The sequence below is a fragment of the Rana temporaria genome, chromosome 7 (assembly GCF_905171775.1).
Source record: "Rana temporaria chromosome 7, aRanTem1.1, whole genome shotgun sequence".
Lineage (NCBI taxonomy): Eukaryota > Metazoa > Chordata > Amphibia > Anura > Ranidae > Rana > Rana temporaria.
The window spans coordinates 110314947-110335131 of record NC_053495.1 but is presented as its reverse complement, the minus strand read 5'-3'; the positions used below and the strand labels follow the sequence as shown (position 1 = coordinate 110335131).

General features: G+C 45.8%; 1 protein-coding gene across 8 annotated transcripts in view; it reads right to left on the bottom strand.

The window, feature by feature from the left end:
• LOC120946232 (complement factor H-like) overlaps positions 1 to 20185 on the bottom strand; it is a 3139400-nt gene that overhangs the window by 1833746 nt on the left and 1285469 nt on the right. For all 8 annotated transcript variants that reach the window (XM_040361064.1, XM_040361066.1, XM_040361056.1 and 5 more), the window contains one exon: positions 11581 to 11763. In XM_040361064.1, the coding sequence (XP_040216998.1) occupies positions 11581 to 11763 (183 nt within the window). The remainder of the gene's footprint in view (positions 1 to 11580; positions 11764 to 20185) is intronic.

The following is a 20185-nucleotide window of genomic DNA, read 5'->3' as shown; positions in this document are numbered from 1 at the left end:
ATGGTGTATGAATGTACAGCAACATAATTGGAGCCTTGTCGCGGCGTTGCTGCTCCCAAGTCCTGAATGGTGGACTTGTGCTAATCCAATGTGATGTGTATGTGGGGTGTGAGCTAGGGAGCACGCCTGCCCCTGGCATGTTGGCACACAGATGGGTTGTCCTGCAAGTGTGGGTGCTCAGCTTGCTCAGCTCGTCCGTAGTGCTGCTGCTGTAGCTGCTCTCCAGCTGACCTGGGCCCGTCTGGTGCAAAGATATTCCAGCTTTTTTATGGAATAACTTTAGGCCTGACGTACGAGTTAGGCGCACTGGGCTTAGCCTGCGCCGGGCACACTTACATACGTGAATCGGCGTATCTCACTCATTTGCATATTTGAATAGGAAATCGATGTGATCAAAAGATGCGTCGCGCCTAAATATGCGCCTAAGTTAGGCCGGCGTAGAAAAGTTGTGTCGGTCGGAGGAAGCCTATTTTCAGGCGTATCTTGTTCTGTGGGTACGGAACAAAAATGCGCCGGCGCATATTTACACTTACGCCGCGTATCTGTAGATAGGCCGTCCTAACTCTTTCTGAATCCACCTATTTGTCTCCATTTATGTTCTCTTGTCATTTATAAATTTTATTAGTGGCATAGTCTTATCTCTGGTGTACTTTTTTAATTTCAAATTTTTGGCGTCATTCTCTGTTTTTTGTACTGCCTCTAATGCCGCGAACACACAATCATTTTTCGGCATGAAAAAAAACGATGTTTTTTAACATCCTGGTTAACATATACAGCAAGAGACAGGCCCCCATATATAGCAAGAGACAGGCCCTATAAACAGTAAGAGACAGTCACCCATATACAGCAAGAGCCAGTCCACAATACAGCAAGAGCCAGTCCACAATACAGCAAGAGCCAGTCCACAATACAGCAAGAGCCAGTCCCCATATACAGCAAGAGACAGTCCACAATACAGCAAAAGCCAGTCCCCATATACAGCAAGAGACAGTCCCCATATACAGCAAAAGACAGGCCACTATTCAGGCAGCATTTTTTAAACAGCCCTTATATTTATCCAGCAACAACACTAAGGCCCCGTACACACGAGAGGATCTATCCGCTGGTATTTATCCGCGGATCAGTTCCAGCGGATAGATCCTGTGGTGTGTACGGCCCAGCGGATATTTATCCGTGGATTTTTTTCGGGCCGATGGATTTCCAGCGGATAAAAATTTCTTAGCATGCTAAGAAATCTATCCGCTGGAATCCTGTCCAGCGGATTGATCCGGTGGTCTGTACAGACTCACCGGATCAATCCATCCGATCCCCTCCCTCGCATGCGTCGTAATGATTTGACGCATGCGTGGGAAGTCTTTACCTTCCAGCGTCGCGCACGTCGCCGCGCCATCATCATCGTGTGTACTAGGCCTGACAGTTTAAATAATTACCAAAATCAATGTACTAACCTCAGGCAGGCATTTAATATACCTCAGGCAGTGAAAGTTAGGACTCTCAGGACAAGACGCCACACTGCAGCTCTTCCTCCAAGGAACATCCGCTCTGCTACAGGGGGAGGCGGAGTGCAGCTGAAATCACTCCGCTCTCCACTCTCTTAAGGCTACAGCCGGCACTACAGGAGCTGTGTCGGCTTATGCGGCCGCCAGCTTACTCAAGAAGCTATATAAAAAAGTTCTGCTCCCTGGCAGAGGTGCCAGAATGCAGTTCCAGTAAGTTCAGGCAGAAAAAAAGCCCTGCATTTTGCCAAGTTTGTCTATCGAGCATGAAGTGATTTGGTTATGTCAGAATAATAAAGCTGTGGACAGAGTCCCCATATCAAGTCAGGAATATTTAACAGATGGGCGTATGTGGCAAACAGAGTTTCTTCTTCATCTGATGCCTGTCCCATATTGATAATGAGAAAGAAAGTGTGAGACGTAGGATATCATAGCTGCCATTGAACCCCTGGAGCATGACAGGGCTTCCATGTCAACCCAATGTGGAGTCGGGCCTGGAACTGTAGTGAGTGCTAGCTGGGCTATCAGAGCCGCTTGGTGATAAGCAACCAAATTAGGGCCTCCCAGGCATCCCTGGGTCTTTAAAATTTAAACTGTCAAATTTACTGGTTCCCGACCATCTCGCATACATTTACTGTGGCACAATGGCACTGCATTGTGAAACCCTGTACATATACAAGGTTTCCTTTAAGAGCCGCCAGAGGGCATGCACACGCTGCTGGAGGGACGCACGCTCCCGCTGCGGCCATGTGCGATCGTGTGCATGAGTGCCAGCACAGGGATTTGTGTGTGTAAATACACAAATCCCTGTGCTGTCAGAGGAGAGGAGACATGTTGTTTGTTCCTACTATGTAAGAACAGCGAAATGTCTCCTCTCCTACTCAGTCCTATCCCCATACAGTTAGAATACAGTGAGGGGACACACATTTAACCCCTTGATCGCCCCCTAGCGTTAACCCCTTCTCTATTATTTACACAGTAATCAGTGCATTTTTATAGCACTGTTGCTGTATAAAGGTCAATGGTCCCAGAAACGTGTCAAAAATGTCCGATCTGTCTGCCGAAATGAACATATTCGCCAGCACACCACGGATCGTATGTAACGTCCAAAAGTTTTAATGCACAGAAAACATCACAAGAGGTGCAACGTTTCGAGGCCACGCAGTACCTCTTCGTCAGGCAATTGCCTGTTATATACGTTTCGTGGTGTGCTGGCAAATATGTTCATGTGATTGATTGTTCCAGTGCCCAGCTGGTGATCGCTTCAGCACCCATTTTTGTATTTATGGGCAGTTTCCCCAGGAAGGTGTGCGATTGTAATATTTATTAGAGTGTCTGCCAAAATGTCGCAATACAGCTAAAAATTGCATATCACCGCCATTACTAGTAAAAATAAAAAACGCCATAAAAATGCCATACATCTTTCCCATAGTTTGTAGACACTATGGGCCAGATTCACAAAAGAATTACGCCGGCGTATCTATTGATATGCCGCGTAATTTTAAATTTCCCGCATCGTATCTTTGTTTTGTATCTACAAAACAATATACGACTGCATCTGGGATCGATCCGACAGGTGTACGTCTTAGTACGCCGTCGGATCGTAGATGCATTTTTTCCGCCGGCCGATAGGTGGCGTTTCCGTCGAATTCCGCGCCGAGTATGCAAATTAGCTAGTTACGGCGATCCACGAACGTACGTCCGGCCGGCGCATTTTTTTATGTCGTTTGCGTTCGGCTTTTTCCGGCGTATAGTTACCCCTGCTATTATGAGGCGTACTCAATGTTAAGTATGGCCGTGTCGAATTTTGAATTTTTTACGTTGTTTGCGTAAGTCGTTCGCGAATACGGCTGTACGTCATTTACGTTCACGTCAAATCCAATACGTCCTTGCGACGTAATTTGGAGCAATGCACAATGGGTTATTTTACGGACGGCGCGGGGTCAAGTCAAATTTAAATAAAACATGCCCCCAACATCCCCATTTGAATTACGCGGCCTTACACCACAACACATACGTTACGCCGCCGTAAATAAGGGCGCAAGTTCTTTCTGAATACAGAACTTGCGCCCCAAGTTACAGCGGCATAATGTATCGGGGATACGTTACGCTAGCAGAAAAATCCGCTGATCTTTCTAAATTTGGCCCTATAACTTTTGCGCAAACCAATCAATATACGTTTATTACTATTTTTTTACCAAAGATATGTAGAAGAATAAATATCGGCCTAAACTGATGAAATTTGTTTTTTAAAAACATTTTTGGAGATATTTATTATAGCAAAAAGTAAAAAATATTGTTTTTTTTTCAAAATGTTGCTTTTTTTGTGTATAGCGCAAAAAGATGAAAGCTGCAGAGGTGATCAAATAGCACCAAAAGAAAGCTCTATTTGTGGGGAAAAAAGGATGCACATTTTGTTTGAGTACAGCATTGCATGATCGTGCAATTACCGTTAAAGCAACACAGTGCCAAATTGTAAAAAGTGCTCTGGTCAGGAAGGGGGTAAAATCTTCTGGGGCTGAAATGCTTAATAATCCTAGAGGGCCAGATCCACGTAGCGGATTGTAATTTTCGGCAGGCGTAGCATATCGTATTAACGCTACGCCGCCGCAACTTTGAGAGGCAAGTGGTGTATTCACAAAGCACTTGTCTCTAAAGTTACGGCGGCGTATCGTAAATCTGCCGGCGTATGGGCGCGGAATTCAAATGTTAAAGATGTGGGCGTGTTTTATGTTAATTTTGACCCAACGTAAATAAAGTTTTTTCTGAACGGCGTATGCGCCGTCCGTGGGGGTATCCCAGTGCGCATGATCGAAATTAACCCGCAACAAGCCAATGCTTACGACGTGAACGTCATTCTACTCAAAGCCCTATTCGCGAACGACTTACGCAAACAATGTAAAATTTTCAAAATTCGACGTGGGAACGACGTCCATACTTAACATTGAGTACGCCTCATAAAGCAGGGGTAACTTTACGCCGAAAAAAGCCTTACGGAAACATGCACCGACCGGACGTACGTTTGTGGATTTGCGTATCTAGCTAATTTGCATACTCAACGCGGAATTCGACGGAAGCGCCACCTAGCGGCCAGCGTAAATATGCACCTTAGATCCGACAGCGTACTAAGACGTACGCCAGTCGGATCTAGCCCAGATTCAGGCGTATCTTGTTTTGTGGATACAAAACAAAGATACGCCGGAGCAAAATAGAAGTTACGCGGCGTATCAATAGATACGTCGTCGTAACTTCTTCGTGGATCTGCCCCAGAATGTTTATTTCCCCAAATAAAACACAAAACTTTAGATGAAATATCAGAGGGTCCCTTTTAGCTATCATGATAGGGAGGTTCCAAAAGAGATACAATTCTGGGCAGTACATTCATCTTGACTGAAGAAATCTTGCCAAACCAGAAGTGATTCAGTCCAGAACACCTATCTATATCCTCTGAAAGTTTTCTAAACATACTGTAGATCGATAATTTGCTTCATAGAGGGTATGCAGGAAGAGGGTAAATTAATACCCAGATTAGAAAGAGAATTAGGGGCCCACTGGAACTCAAAGTTATGACGAAGCAAGTCAACCATGAATTCAGGAAGATTGAAATATAAAGCAATATACTTGCTCCTATTTACAGTTAGGCCTGATAACTGTTGAAAAGGAGGTCAAAAGTTTCAGTTAGTCAGGTAGTGTGGTATAGCGCACCCCACGCAGGAGCTGCTGGTGAAATGGAATCCCCACCTTGCACAGCCAGGCACACAGAATCTCCACAGGCTCCCAGAATCAAGGAATAGTCAAGTGGTTGATTTTTAATTTTTATTGAGGGGATACAACTTGGATAGGGAAAATGAGTATTATGGGATGCCCACTTGACTTAAAACAACTCTTCAGGGACAACGTACCTATATATAGTCTATATACACTCCTCTGCTTCCTATAGCACATTTGCTTGCAGATATCCCAGTTGGCACATAGATAGTTATTCCGACAAAAAGCCAACAGTCAGGGGCCACAGGCCTTTTTGGTTGTGTAGCAAAGTTCAGTGTCCAGGTTACATTCCTGTGGCTACTGAACCCAGCACCACCTCTTCAGGAACTGCGAGCTTGCCTGACTGCAGCTGCCGCTCTCATTAGCCCTCCTGGCTACTTCCCACAGTCCTCCCAGACTGTAAACTCACCAGCCCACCTGGCTGACTTCTTCTGAACTCATGGATGAGAACTGACTTCTCCTGAACTCCTGTATGTGCTTACCTGTTCCTGCTGTCCTCACACTTGCTCCTGTGTTTCCAGGAAGGATATCTTTTGTGTGTTATAGAGGCTCCTTCCTGCACCCGAGGCCCAGGCTGTTTGAGTGCCCCATAGCACAAAGCTTGCTATTGGGGGCACTCGGCAGGGGGGAAGAGCCATGATCACCCAAATAGAAGAAGATCAAGGCTGCTTTGTGCAAAACCACTGCACAGAGCAGGTAAGTATAACATGTTTGTTATTATTATTTTTATTTGTATCTTTCCTTTAGAATCACTTTATTTTTTCACCATTTTGCAAGTACACACAAATTTGGTACAATCTGACCTTTTTTATTTAACCCATTTGAAATGGCTTTCCTGTTTTATAAGGTCCCATCGAGTCAGTGAATTATTTCCATTGTACAGGAAATATGCCCTTGTTTTGGACCTTATTGAGCCGACTATTGTATCAAAACCTAAACATATTTAGAGTTCCTGCACTTGGGATAAATAGGAGAAAATAAAATAGTGACAATATTTGGAATTGAGTTAAATATATTAAATACATTATACATATTACAAAGTAGAGATGCATTTTTTTTTCCACATTATAAAAAAAATATAGTCAGGGTATTTCTAAAAACAAATCATTTTGGTATGCAAAGCAGCTGAAAATTTACTTAAAGGGGTTGTAAAGAATTTTTTTTTCCTAAATAGCTTCCTTTACCTTAGTGCAGTCCTCCTTCACTTACCTCATCCTTCCATTTTGGTTTTAAATGTCCTTATTTCTTCTGAGAAATGCTCACTTCCTGTTCTTCTGTCTGTAACTCCACACAGTAATGCAAGGCTTTCTTCCTGGTGTGGAGAAAGCCTCTTGAGGGGGGAGGGGGCGAGCAGGCAAGTCAGGACACTCTCTACTTTGCAGATAGAGAAAGGAGCTGTGTGTTAGTGGGCGTCCTGACACTCCTGCTCACCCCCTCCCCCCTCAAGAGGCTTTCTCCACACCAGGAAGAAAGCCTCGCATTACGGTGGTGAGTTACAGACAGAAGAACAGGAAGTTAGCATTTCTCAGAAGAAATAAGCAAAATTTAAGGATGAGGTAAGTGAAGGAGGACTCCACTAAGGTAAAGGAAGCTATTTATGGAAAACATTTTTTTCCTTTACAACCCCTTTAACAGGAGTCACTTTGGGCCAAGGGCTTGTGGAACCCAGCTTACCTTGAAGAGCACTGGAAACTCCTTGTCCAGCACCCCCGGCCCCTCCTATGTGTAAGTTACCCTGTGTCTATTAGGGGCGAGTGGTGTAACCAGAGTTATGGGCGCCCGGGGCAGAATTTTTTTTCTGCCCCCCCCCCCTTATATATAGGACGGACTGAGGGGCTTCCCCCTACAGCCCCGGCCGAGGGGACACTTCACAGCTACAGTAATAAAAAAAAAATGTGCAGGCAGTGGAGCCATGGCACGGATTTCTCTGCAATGCATATAATGGTTGTTGCATCCCCCCACTCATGCTATGCAGGAGCCAATACAGAAGGCACTGAGTTTCTCTGAGCTTGCCTTCACAAATCTTATGGCAAATAAGTAATTTATGTCTCGTTGTAAACTGTACTAGGCTGCAATTGCCCTGTAATAAAATAGGAAAGCCACTCTGAATTACATGCCATCTTAATTTAAACATTCTGCAGGTCGTTAATCTGCAACTCGCCATCCCTTCTTTCCCGATCCCCCTCCCTCTCCTTTTTCTGTTTAACTGAAGGCAATTCATCTTGGTTTAATTCTTGCTTGCTGCTTTATCACCAGTCAGTATAAAAGCAAACTTCGTTTTTTTTTTTATTACAAAGCTAAAAGCATTAATTACCAGTACAGTAAATGCATGCATTAGATCGTAGATGACTGAACTTCGGCAAAAGTGTCGGAACAAACAAGTGACAGTGCGGAAAGGCTTTCAGGATTTGAGGTGCCGGTGGAGACCACACACATACAAACCCACTCATATTTAATCGCCCGCTCGGTGGTGGAGTGTTTACCATCCTTGGTGGACATGGCTGGGGTGGCCGCTCCCTGCTGTCGGTGACTCGGCAGGTGGGCGGCCTCTTCCTGGTGCTGGCGGCTCCGGACTGTGAGGGAGGGAGGAGGAGGGGAGAGGGAGGACACGAGCGGCGCACGGCTACAGACTGACGGTAGCGGCTGCTGGTAACATGGAGGCGGCAGCGCAGACTCTGTGGCCAGGCTCACACAGCGCGGGAAGGTGGATCATGGATGTCCCGGCCCAGCAGCCGGCGCCCCCCTCAGCTCAGCGCCCGGGGCAGATGCACCGGCAGTCCTCCCGGTTGTTATGCCACTGTTAGGGGCACAGGATTACTGAGAACCCCAGTCGGGTCTGCCTAACCCGACTCACAGTACAACCACACATCAGCATTTCGTGTTACCCCTGTTATCCTGGATTCTATATGTGTGGTTTGTGCTGAAGGAATAAAGGGGCTCTTTCGCTTGGGACATTGGTATTTCTGAACTATATCCCTCAAGAGAATGTGGAGATGGCTGGTTTCACCTTTCAGACTGCTAGATTGTTTAAGGTGTGGCTGTATCCCATTGTTCCTGTCTGCCTCGGGAGCAACCTATGGGATGTACAGTATCTTCACAATAGTGAACACACCCCTCACATTTTTGTAAATATTTTATTATATCTTTTCATGCGACAACACTGAAGAAATTACATTTTGCTACAATGTAAAGTAGTGATTGTACAGCTTGTATAACCACTTCAATACCGCACACCGTCATATGACTTCCACAAAGGGGAACTCCTATCCTGGGTGGACGTCATATGACGTCCTGGACTTTGCAGCTAGAGGCATCATTCAGATATCATTGTGTTCTGGCGGCGATCCTGTGCACCATAAGAATGATCATAGCGGCAGTTCCGCCGCTTGATCGTTTTTATAGGTGGCGGGAGGGGACATCCCGCCCTCCCGTCGCCATCCGGTGCTTCTCCGGGCTCCCCCGTGCCATCGGGGGCCTGGAGAAAGGATCGCCCTGTGCCGGATAGGAAGCATAGAGATGACTGGTGACCAGATGGTCACCTGTCATCTCTATGACCGTCGGAGGCCATGTAAATAAAAGTGTAAAAAAAAAAAAAGTAAAATAAAAAAAAAAAAAAAAAAAAATGAAAATGCCCCTGTCCCCGGTAGCTCGCGCTCAGAAGCGAACGCACACGTAAGTCCCGCCCACGTATGTAAATGTTGTTCAAACCACACGTGAGGTATCGCCACGTGCGTTAGAGCATGTGCAACAATTCTAGCACTAGACCTCCTCTGTAACTCTAAACTGGTAACCTGTAAAAATTTTCAAAGCATCGCCTATGGAGATTTTTAAGTAACAAAGTTTGGCGCCATTCCATGAGTGTGCACAATTTTAAAGCATGACATGTAAGGTATCTATTTACTCTGCGTAACAGCATCTTTCATATTTTACAAAAAATTGGGCTAACTTTACTGTTTTTTTTTTTTTTTAGTTCATGAAACCATTTTTTTCCACAAAAAAGGTTTGAAAAATTATTGCGCAAATACTGTGCAAGATAAAAAGTTGCAATGACCGCCATTTTATTCCCTAGAGTGTCTGCTAAAAAAAACATATATAATGTTTGGGGGTTCTGAGTAATTTTCTAGCAAAAGAATGATGATTTGTACATGTAGGAGAGAAGTGCCAGAATAGGCCCGGTATGGAGGTGGGTATAAAAGCCCTGTATTGAAGTGGATAATAGTGTAAATTTGCTGTCCCCTCAAACTGAGATACTGTATATGTGAATTAGCTGGAAGAAGGGAGGGGGGTTTCTTCTGCAGCCACTCCTGTCTGTGTCCCTTGTTACTGAATGTAGTCTACCTGGCCCTGTGTCATTATGTAAAAGAGGGGGGATTTCTCCAACAGCCTCCCTGCTGATAAGACTACTGTTGGAAATTTGAACACCTGTCTGTCTTGTTACTGGAGGAGATAAAGTTTACTACCCTGTGCCATTATGCAAAAGAGGGGGGATTGTCCTCTGAGTGTACAAACAACGTCATACCTGGGCTAAAGAAAAACACACGCAGTCTGTTGCTCAGTGGTCCAAAGTCTTCTTCTCTGATGAGAGAAAATTTTGCATCTCATTTGGAAACCAAGGACCCAGAGTATGGAGGAAGAATGGAGAGGCACACACTGCAAGATGCTTGAAGTCCAGTCAGAAGTTTCCACAGTCTGTTGATTTGGGGAGCCATGTCATCTGCTGGTGTTGGTCCACTGTGCTTCATTAATTTCAGGGTCACTGCAGCCGTCTACCAGGAGATTTTGGAGCACTTCATGCTTCCTTCCACAGATGATGGGGATGCTGACTTCATTTTCCAGCAGGACTTGGCACCTGCCCACACTGCCAAAAGCACCAAAACCTGGTTCAATGACCGTGGGATTAATGTGGTTGATTGGCCAGTAAACTGGCCTGATCTGAACCCCATAGAGAATCTATAGGGCATTGCCAAGAGAAAGATGAGAGACATGAGACCGAACAATGCAGAAGAGCTGAAGGCCGCTATTGAAGCACCCTGGTCTTCCATAACACCTCAGCAGTGACACAGGCTGATAGCTTCCATGCCACGCCGCATTGAGGCAGTAATTGATGTATAAGGGGTCCAAACCAAGTATTGAGTACATATGTATGCTTATACTTTTCAGAGGTCCGATATTGTTCTATGTACAATCCTTGTTTTATTGATTTGCATGTAATATTCTAATTTTCTGAGATTGTGGATTTGGGGTTTTCATGAGCTGTAAGCCATAATCATCACAATTATGACAAATCACAGCTTAAACTATCTTCCTTTCCATGTAATGAGTCTATCTCATATTAGTTTCACCTTTTAAGTTGCATTAATGAAATAAATTAACTTTTGCACGATATTCAAATTTCGAGTTTCACCTTTATATCTTTGTGCCTGTGTTTGAATAAAGGGTCTGATGTTTTCCACCCTACACTGATGCTTTGACAAGTGACTGGGTGGGCTAAGGGACCTTGGATCGTGCTGGTACCAGACAAAGGAATCTTTTAGATTTTAGACTGTAAGCTCTAACGAGCAGGGCCCTCTGATCCCTCCTGTATTGAATTGTATTGTAACTGTACCATCTTCCTTGATGTTGTAAAGCGCTGCGCAAACTGTTGGCGCTATATAAATCCTGTATAATAATAAATAATAATTTTACAGCGGACACAATCTTCTTGAGTACGGGGCTTCATGATAATACTGTTTTGTAAACTATTGCTTACCAAAATTTAAACATTTAGACCCCTTTCACACTGGGGTGCTTTTCAGGTGTTTTAGCACTAAAATTATCGCCTGTAAAGTGCCTGAAACGTGCCTCTCATGCCTCCTCAGTGTAAAAGCCCAAGTGCTTTCACACTGGGGTGTTGCGCTTGCAACACGGGAAAAAAAAGTCCTGCAAGCAGCATCTTTGGGGAAGTGGAGGAGTGACGTATACACCGCTCTTCCACTGTCCCTGCCATTGAAATCAATGGGCAGCGCTGCCGAAGCTCCTGCAAAGCGCTTAGGCAGCAGTGCTTTTAACCTTCTCTTTTGCTGCTAGTGGGGGTTAAAAGCGTCCACTAGCAGCTAAAAAGCGTCGCTATAACAGCGGTAAAGTGCTGCTAAAACTAGCGCCGCTTTTACGGCTAATGCCGCCCCAGTGTGAAAGTAGCCTTACATACATCATTTTTGGTATTATGTTATGAATACCAAGCGACTCCAGACCTAAGTTATTAGTAGAATAATATATACAGTAGCTGCACCTATCTTAAAATCAAATACATTTTCCATAAATACTGAAATCACCATACCTCGACAGACTGGCTCCTTTTCCCATTCTCCACCCCAACATGTAATTTCTTGTTCTCCATCAAGCTTATAAAAATTTGCACACTTATATATTACAGAAGAGCCTGATTGATAGGTCTTTTGTTTTATTTCTGTGATGTCTCCAAATTGCACTACTGGTGGTGGGCCGCAGGTCTGTCCAATTTCTGCAAAAAGATAAAGAAAATGTACAACTCAAGTCACGCAACCACGTATTTCTTACCATTTTTTTTTACCATGTTACTATTATTGCAAAAGGTGATGATGCCTGCGCTGTGAATAATTACCACTGTGGGCAGGGGAGAGAGGACGGTGAGGGGAAGGTGAGGGGGGGGGGAGGATTAAGGTTAAAGGGGGGAGGGGGGGGGTTGAAGTCAGGTGGGTCTCTGGAGCATTAATGAAATCACAAAAATGGTAGAGGTGCAGTTGCAAAGTGGTGATTAAATCAACAAACTAAACAAAACTGTGCATATCACTGAAGAGGACTGAGAAAAAACTACAGTACATATATGTGACAGTCCCAAGTTAAATGAAAGAAAGAACCAAAATCAAATTCAAAAAGTGCTGTTGCAAGAAAGCATACTAAGTGAATAATCAAAAATAAAGTTCCAAATATAAAGTTCCAAAGCCAATGATGAATGAAGATGTGCGGGAAAATCAAATCCAAATGAATGAAGATGTGCGGGAAAATCAAATCCAAACGAGTGCGCCCACACCGTTAGTGATCCAAGCAGCTTACCTCCTGGTTATCATTCAACAACCCCAAAAATGGGTGCTCTGGCCTTTCATTTGGTGGGGATCTTCCTGGTGAGTCTCAGTAGTTGGTCATGTATGGAAAATATATAATAATAAAGATAATGTGGCGTGATGCTGGTATCACATAAATAAAACAAAGGGGGAGCTCTATATAGGATGGATGGAAACTCACACAACTTACACGCTGTGTAGAGATGGAGTGCTTGTCTCCACGAGCGCCGAGCTCGTCTCCCTAGATTCTCCTGCACAACTTTTCTTCCCTAGATGTCCGCGGAGCAAATGGCTCATGCGAAGGCAGAGGGAGTGGAGGAAGGAGAAGAAAGGGGGCACATCGCGTGATTCCGTATAAAAACATTTTAATTAAAACATAAAACAATCTTAAAAGACTCACATATAGCAGTCTGGTATCGGTTACATATCCTACGAGCGCCGCGCTCGTTTACCGTCTGTCAGGTGCTGCTGCCAGTGCTTAGTGTCCCACACGTGTTCGTCACGTCACGTGACTTCATCAGGGAATCTGATGAAGTCACGTGACGTGACGAACACGTGTGGGACACTAAGCACTGGCAGCAGCACCTGACGGACGGTAAACGAGCGTGGCGCTCGTAGGTTATGTAACCGTATTTATCGGCGTATATCGTGCACTTTTTTGCTCTGAAAATCAGGGCAAAATCGTGGGTGCGCGATATACGCCGATACCTGCTTTCCCGCGCCGAGTTTTGAATACTGAATGCAGTACACTCGGGTATAGTCGGCCAGTCTCGGCTTCTTCCGCGGTCACGTCCTGGACGTACAGGACGTGAGCGCGACAGTTGCCGAGCCTGCCCGAGTGTACTGCGCTCGGTATATGCTGGCGCAGTATTCAAAACTCGGCAAGGGAAACGAGCGGGGAGGACGCCGCGAGGACGCCGCAGAAGGACGCTGGACCCACCGAAGAGAACACCGGACCTTCCGAAGAGGACACCGGACCCACCGCAGAAGGACACCCAAAGCCGCAGAAGGACACCCGAACCAGCAGAAGGATGCCGGACCCGCCGAAGAGGACACCCGAAGCCGCAGAAGGACGCCGGACCCGACGAGGCCACCGATGGACCGATGGACGCCGCGCAAGACACCAAAACTGTAAGTACAAAAATAACTTTTTTCCCACAGGATTGGGGGTCACTTTAGGGGTACGCGGTATACGCGGGAGCGCGTTATACCGCGATAAATATGGTATTTTAAAAATGTTACATCTTTTTATTCATGTTCCATATTAAAATTTAAGAAGCAAAATACAAACTATATTTAACCAAGCATTAAAAAGTATACATTGGTGCATGTTGCCATATAACACCATGTCGTTTTCACAGCAAAGACCTACAAAGATGACCAGGCACTGGTATAAATCTCTCAATGCGTTTTGTGAAACAATGTTCACATCTTCAGGGGATAACAAAATCAAAGTTGATAAAGACATCTGTAGAGAAACCACGCCATTAAAAACATAATATTGAAAAAAAAATTGCCCAAACAGGGAACACAAATAGCTGTACAAAGTATCTAATACAGTACCTTGAAAAAGTATTCATACCCCTTGAAATGTTCCACATTTTGTCATGTTACAACCAAAAATGTAAATGTATTTTATTGGGATTTTATGTGATATATCAACACAAAGTGGCAAATAATTGTAAAATGGAAGGAAAATTATAAATGGTTTTCAAAATCTTCTACAAATAGATATGTGAAAAGTGTGGCATGCATTTGTATTCAGCCCCCCGAGTCAATACTTTGTAGAACCACCTTTCACTGCAATTACAGCTGCAAGTCATTTTGGGTATGTCTACCAGCTTTGCACATCTAGAGAGTGACATTTTTGCCCATTCTTCTGTACAAAATAGCTCAAACTCTGTCAGATTGGATCATGTAGAGCATCTGTGAACAGCAATTTTCAAGTCTTGCTACAGATTCTCAATCGGATTTAGGTCTGGACTTGGCCATTCTAACACATGACAATTCTTTGATCTAAACCATTACATTGCAACTCTGGCTGTATGTTTAGGGTCGTTGTCCTGCTGGAAGGTGAACTTCTGCCTCAGTGTCAACCCTTTTTCAGAATCTAACAGGTTCCCTTCTAAAATTGCCTTGTATTTCCCATCCATCTTCCCATCATCTCTGACAAGCTTCCCTGTCCCTGCTGAAAAAAAGCATCCCCACAACATGATGCTTCCACCACCATGTATCACGGTGGGGATGGTGTGTTCAGGGGGATGTGCAGTGTTAGTTTTCCGTCACACATAGCGTTTTGCTTTTAGGTCCAAAAAGTTACATTTTGGTCTCATCTGACCAGAGCACCTTCTTCTACACGTTTGCTGTGTTCCCCACATGTCTTCTCGCAAACTGAAAATGGGACTTATGCCTTTTTTTCAACAATGGCTTTCTTCTTGCAACTCTTCAATAAAGGCCAGATTTGTAGAGTGCTCAACTAATAGTTGTCCTGTGGACAGATTCTCCCATCTGGGCTGTGGATCCCTGAAGCTCCTCCAGAGTTAAATAGCAGCAAAACAAATACTCTTGCGCAGAAATGTGTTGACCAGGCGATCCAAAGTTCAGAGTGGATAATATCTCAGGCCTTGCTGCCCTCCAGGATATTCAAAAAAGAATAGAAAAAGAGGGCATACGAACCTTGTGCATTATCCTTTGATATATTTATTAAAATAGAAAGTATTAAAACTACTCACAAGCATGGAAAGAAAACCACAATGTAACAGTCTTTGGCTTATGACAATCCATCTACCAATAGCAGTCTCCAGATCCTAGAGAGAGGACATGCAAACCACTGCTGGCTGACGCGTTTTGAAGAATTACCTTCTTCCTTAGAGCCTCTCCTCCAGAGTTCCCATGGGCCTCCTAGCTGCTTCTCTGATTAATGCTCTCCTTGCCTGTGTTGTGGAAATTTTATGAAGATGTATTTTAATATGTATTGTCATAGTGTCTCCCAGTATTAGTTCTCCTGCAGCCCGCTCTAAAAAGCTGACTGGGGCAGACTGACGCTGGTTGAGATAAACTTCCTAAGGTTGGAGAAAGGTGTTTGCGGAGTGAGGATATGTCTTCCAGCGAAAGGGCCCCTGTGAGATGCACAGACACTCTGCAAACGCATTATCAGTTTAGCGGATGTGCGCTCTTGTCACCTCTGTATGCCTGATCAACATATTTTTGGTGCCATGGGCGTACACCTGTAGATAATCCAGAGCCTCTAGTGGTGAGGATGGCCTTAGCTGCAACTGGATCCAGGTCGTGGCCCCCAGGGTTCCCCAGGTCACGCTCCGTATCGAGAGAGGGGGAGCAGCCACTCAGGACACAATAGATTATGAAGGGCTAAGCCAAGGTCAGGGAGACAAGCAGACAAGGATAAACAAGTACAAGCCAATGGCCAGGGTCACAGGCAAACAAGAGTAGTTGGGGACAAGCCAAGATCGGTACACAGAGATAAATGTAGCACACAGCAAGCAGGAACCCAAACACACAATGCTTAACAAACAACATTGATCAGCAATGCAGACCTGCAGTGCACTGGTTAATATAGAGTTCCTGGAATGGCCTGGGGTGGAGCCATACAGGGAGGAGAGATGATAAAGGCAGCCAGGTGAGAGGGCCTGGCCTCTAAGATGAACACATGGAGAACAAGGTAAGCTGCCAGACATTACTGCATATCCATGCCCGTACCCCCCTTCTTATGGCCCCTCCCCAGCCTGGGCCCAGGCTTAAAGGGAAATCTCAGATGAAACCTCCTCAACAGACAAGGTGCAAAGACCTCAGATGCAGCGATCCAAGATGCCTCCTCAGGACCAAACCCTCTCCAATGCACGAGATACTGAAGAATGCCACTGCAAAGGCGAAAATCTAGAACTTGACTAACCTCATACTTTAGATTATCCTCATTGATCAGAACCGAAGTAGGGAGAGGACAACAGGATTTATTGAGGACCAAAGGCCTTTTAGGAATAAACAAGGGCATGAGTGGATCAACAGGAATCTGAGGAGGGTCTCCCAGACCCTTAAAGATGAATTGGGCATCTAGCACAGGACCATCAGACTGGGCAGAGGACAGTGGAACTCTGAGGTCAGGTTGGTTAGAAGGTGACAAGTCACATGAGTCAAGCTGGCTAGCTGAAAGACAAGAAGAATGAGGATGGATTGAACCCCATAGATAATGTGACAGCAAGTCAGGTAAATCTGTGGGTGTTGTCACAGATGGGAGATACATTTCTGCCTTGTTTAGACAATACACCAATTATTATCAGGTGTCGGCTGCAGAAATAGCCAGAAAGGTTTAAGGGCGTTGGAAAACTTCAGCTGTTCAGAATGAGGCAATTAAGGCCTCTATAAGTAATCCAGAGGATTACTACTGATTGCTGCATCCTGAGGCTTTTTTTTTTGTAAAATCTTTATTTTTCATTTTCAAACAGTATTGACAGTTGCACCACACAACATTATCAAAATAGGAAATGGAAACAATTACCAAGACCAGAGGGAGGAGGGGGGAGGAGGGTAAAGGGTAAAGGGCAAGGGAGAGGGAGGAGGGAAGGGAAAGACTAGGGACATCAAACTGGTTATCTAGTCCAAGCTCAGACACCTTTTTAACCGGGAGCAACAGCCCACAACAGCACAGGGACAAATGGATACCTCACCCGCCCAGGACATTCGATCCATCTGGGCAGGTCTCCCCCAAAATAATGGAGGGAGGCCAAACCAAGTGTCCCTGCTCCAGAGTAGGCGTCAAAACAACCCCCTCTACTATGTATCAGTTGTAGATAAACCTGAGGTATCAGGACCATTCCAACAAACTGGTGGTCATTCCAGTAGTTCCATGACTGAGCAAACAATTACGCAATAAACAATTAAGGGAAGGGAGGGAAAGAGAAAACAAAAAATAGTAAATTAGAGTAGGATCAAAGAAAGGAGACATGAAAAGTAGACAAGAGGAAAGATGAGAAGGCGTATGGACCAGCACTCACCGAAGTAGCCGATGGAATGGGCCCACATCTAGGTGGGGTCGCGGGGAACCGACTGACGTTGCGCCGGACGAGTTCACCGAAGGCGGGATCTGCGAGAGCAAGTAGTGCCCCATCCAAACTGGAGGAAAGTAAGGCCGTGTCATGTACGTGGGCTTTCCACTCTGCCCATGTAAGCTCAAATTTTTCCCGAGTGTCCCTACATGTTGCCAGCCAACTCTCCGTTTCCATGATCTCCCCCACCTTCCCCAACCAGTCTTGTTCACTCGGAATGCATGAGCTTTTCCAGTGAATTGGTATAAGCCGTTTGGCTGCATTGAGGAGCACTACGTTTGTACTGTGACAGAGGAATGGAGGGGACATGGAGCAGGAGATGCTTAGGATGGGCCGGAAGGACAATGCCCAGACCCTCAGATATGTGTTTGTCAACCATGTCCCAAAATGGTCTGAGCACCGGCCACTCCCACCAAATATGGAGGAACGTGCCCTTCTGCCCACACCCCCTCCAGCATCTATCAGAGACAGTAGGGAAAATTCTAGCCAAAGTGGTCGGCACCCTATACCATCGCATCATCAACTTATAGTTGTTTTTCTGGGTTTTGGCATCCACAGAGCTCTTGTGAGTTAAGCGGTACAGGTGGTAGAGTTGTTCATCAGTAAAGTCTAACTGCAAGTCCCTCTCCCACTCCCTAACAAAGTAAGGCCGGGGGTTGGGCGACGCATCCTCCAGCAGTCCGTATATAGCAGAGATCATGTGGGGCACTGGGTCTTCAGACGCCCAAAGACGCTCAAACTCCGTCAGATTGGTTCTAATCTGCACTAACCTGTGGCACTTAGTGGTGAAAGTCTCTAACTGACGGTGTCTCCAAAAGTCAAAGGGGAAGCTGCCATACCGAGCGCGTAAGGTATTCAAGGACGTCAGGACTCCGTTGTTCACAAATCTTGCGAGGCTAACAACTCCATCCCCAGTCCATGTTCCAAGGGAGGTTTTCAGCTCTCCAGGGGAGAACCATGGGTAGCCACAGACAGGCGCCAGAGGAGAAGTCCTCGGCGTCAGTGCTAGGCAGCCATTCGCTTTATCCCACATAGCTAAGGAGTGAGTTGTCAGCGGGGAGACCCAATCAGAAAGCCCCCTGTTGTCAGCTGGAACCCAGGGTGCGTAAGCCAAGTCCCGCCCCGCCATGGTCTTCTCGAGGGGGACCCATAACTTAAGGGACGTATGAAACTTCCAATTCAGGATGCGTTGTAGCGCAATAGCCTGATAGTACCGGTGAACATTCGGTATTCCCAAGCCCCCCCTCAGTTTGGACCTTTGTAGGATTGCCATCGCCAGCCTAGGTCTCCTGCCCCCCATACAAACTTAATAAAAAGACTATGTAAGTCCGAAAAAAAAACGTTTCGGTAGGCGTATAGGTATCATCTGTAGAAGGAACAGGATACGGGGCAAAACCGTAATTTTCAAAATATTTGTCCGTCCCACCCAGGTGAACATTGTCTTGTCCCAAGTCTGCAAGTCCTGAGAGGTCTTCTTTAGAAGGGGGACATAATTCTGGGAGTATAGAGAGTCTAGACAGTTCGTAAGCTGGACCCCTAAATATTTCATTGAAGAGGTGGACCACGTGAAGGGGAAGGAGTCCCTCAGAGAGGACGCTAGGGCCGGAGGGACAGTGACAGGCAGTATTTCAGATTTTGTGTAGTTTATCCGGAAGTTGGACACATCTCCATACTCTCTCAGTTCATCCATCAAGACTGGCAACGAGACAAGGGGCTCAACCACATGGAACAAAATGTCGTCTGCATAGGCAGAGAGCTTGTGTTCTAGGGAGCCCACATTTACTCCTCTGATGTTTTGGTTTGATCTGACCCTTTGCAGCAATGGTTCCAGGACCAAAGCAAACAACAGGGGCGAGAGCGGACACCCCTGCCTCGTGCCATTCCGGATAGAGAATCCCGCCGAAAGGTCGCCATTCACCTTAACCTGGGCTGTGGGGGCCACGTAGAGCGTAGAGATCCATCGTAACATGTGTGGGCCTAATCCCGACTTTTCAAGGACCGCACTAAGAAATCGCCAGTCCACGCGATCAAATGCCTTCTCCGCATCGGTAGACAAAATCAAGTATGGAGGCATCCGATCGCGTGTTCGTGCCCAATGAATAAGATGTATAGCCCTGTTCGAGTTGTCTCTAGCTTCCTGTCCCAATATGAAACCGGTCTGGTCGGCGTGAACTAGGTCAGGGAGGAGAGGTTTCAAGCGGTTAGCCAAAATTTTGGAAAAAAGTTTTAGGTCCGTGTTTAAGAGGGAGATCGGGCGATAGCTCTGTGGTTGGGCAGGGTCCTTGTCGTCTTTTGGAAGCACCGTAATGTGCGCCAACGAGGTCTCCCGAGGGAGCTGTCCACCGGTCGCCAGGGAGTTAAGGAGAGTACATAGGGGGGCCTGCAATTTCCCTGCCTCTCCCTATTGAGCTTGGCTCCCATGGCGATAAAGGTGCCACGGACCACCACTTTATGGCCTTCCCAAAGGATACCGTCGCTAACCTCACCATTGGCGTTCTCAGCAAAATAGTTCTCCAAAGTCTCCTGTACTCCCGCCACCACCCCTATGTCATCAAGCAGATTTTCATTCAGCTTCCAAGCCCTGGCCTTGGCCAATGCCTGCGATAGTGATAGAGTGAGTGTCACCGGGGCATGGTCAGAAATAGTAATCTGGTCGATAGTTGCCCCTAGCAGTAAGTCAAGGATACCCTGATCCACCAGCATCAGATCGATTCTAGTGTATACTTTATGTACACTGGAGAAGTAGCTGTAGTCCCTTTCAGTGGCATGAAGGGCACTCCAG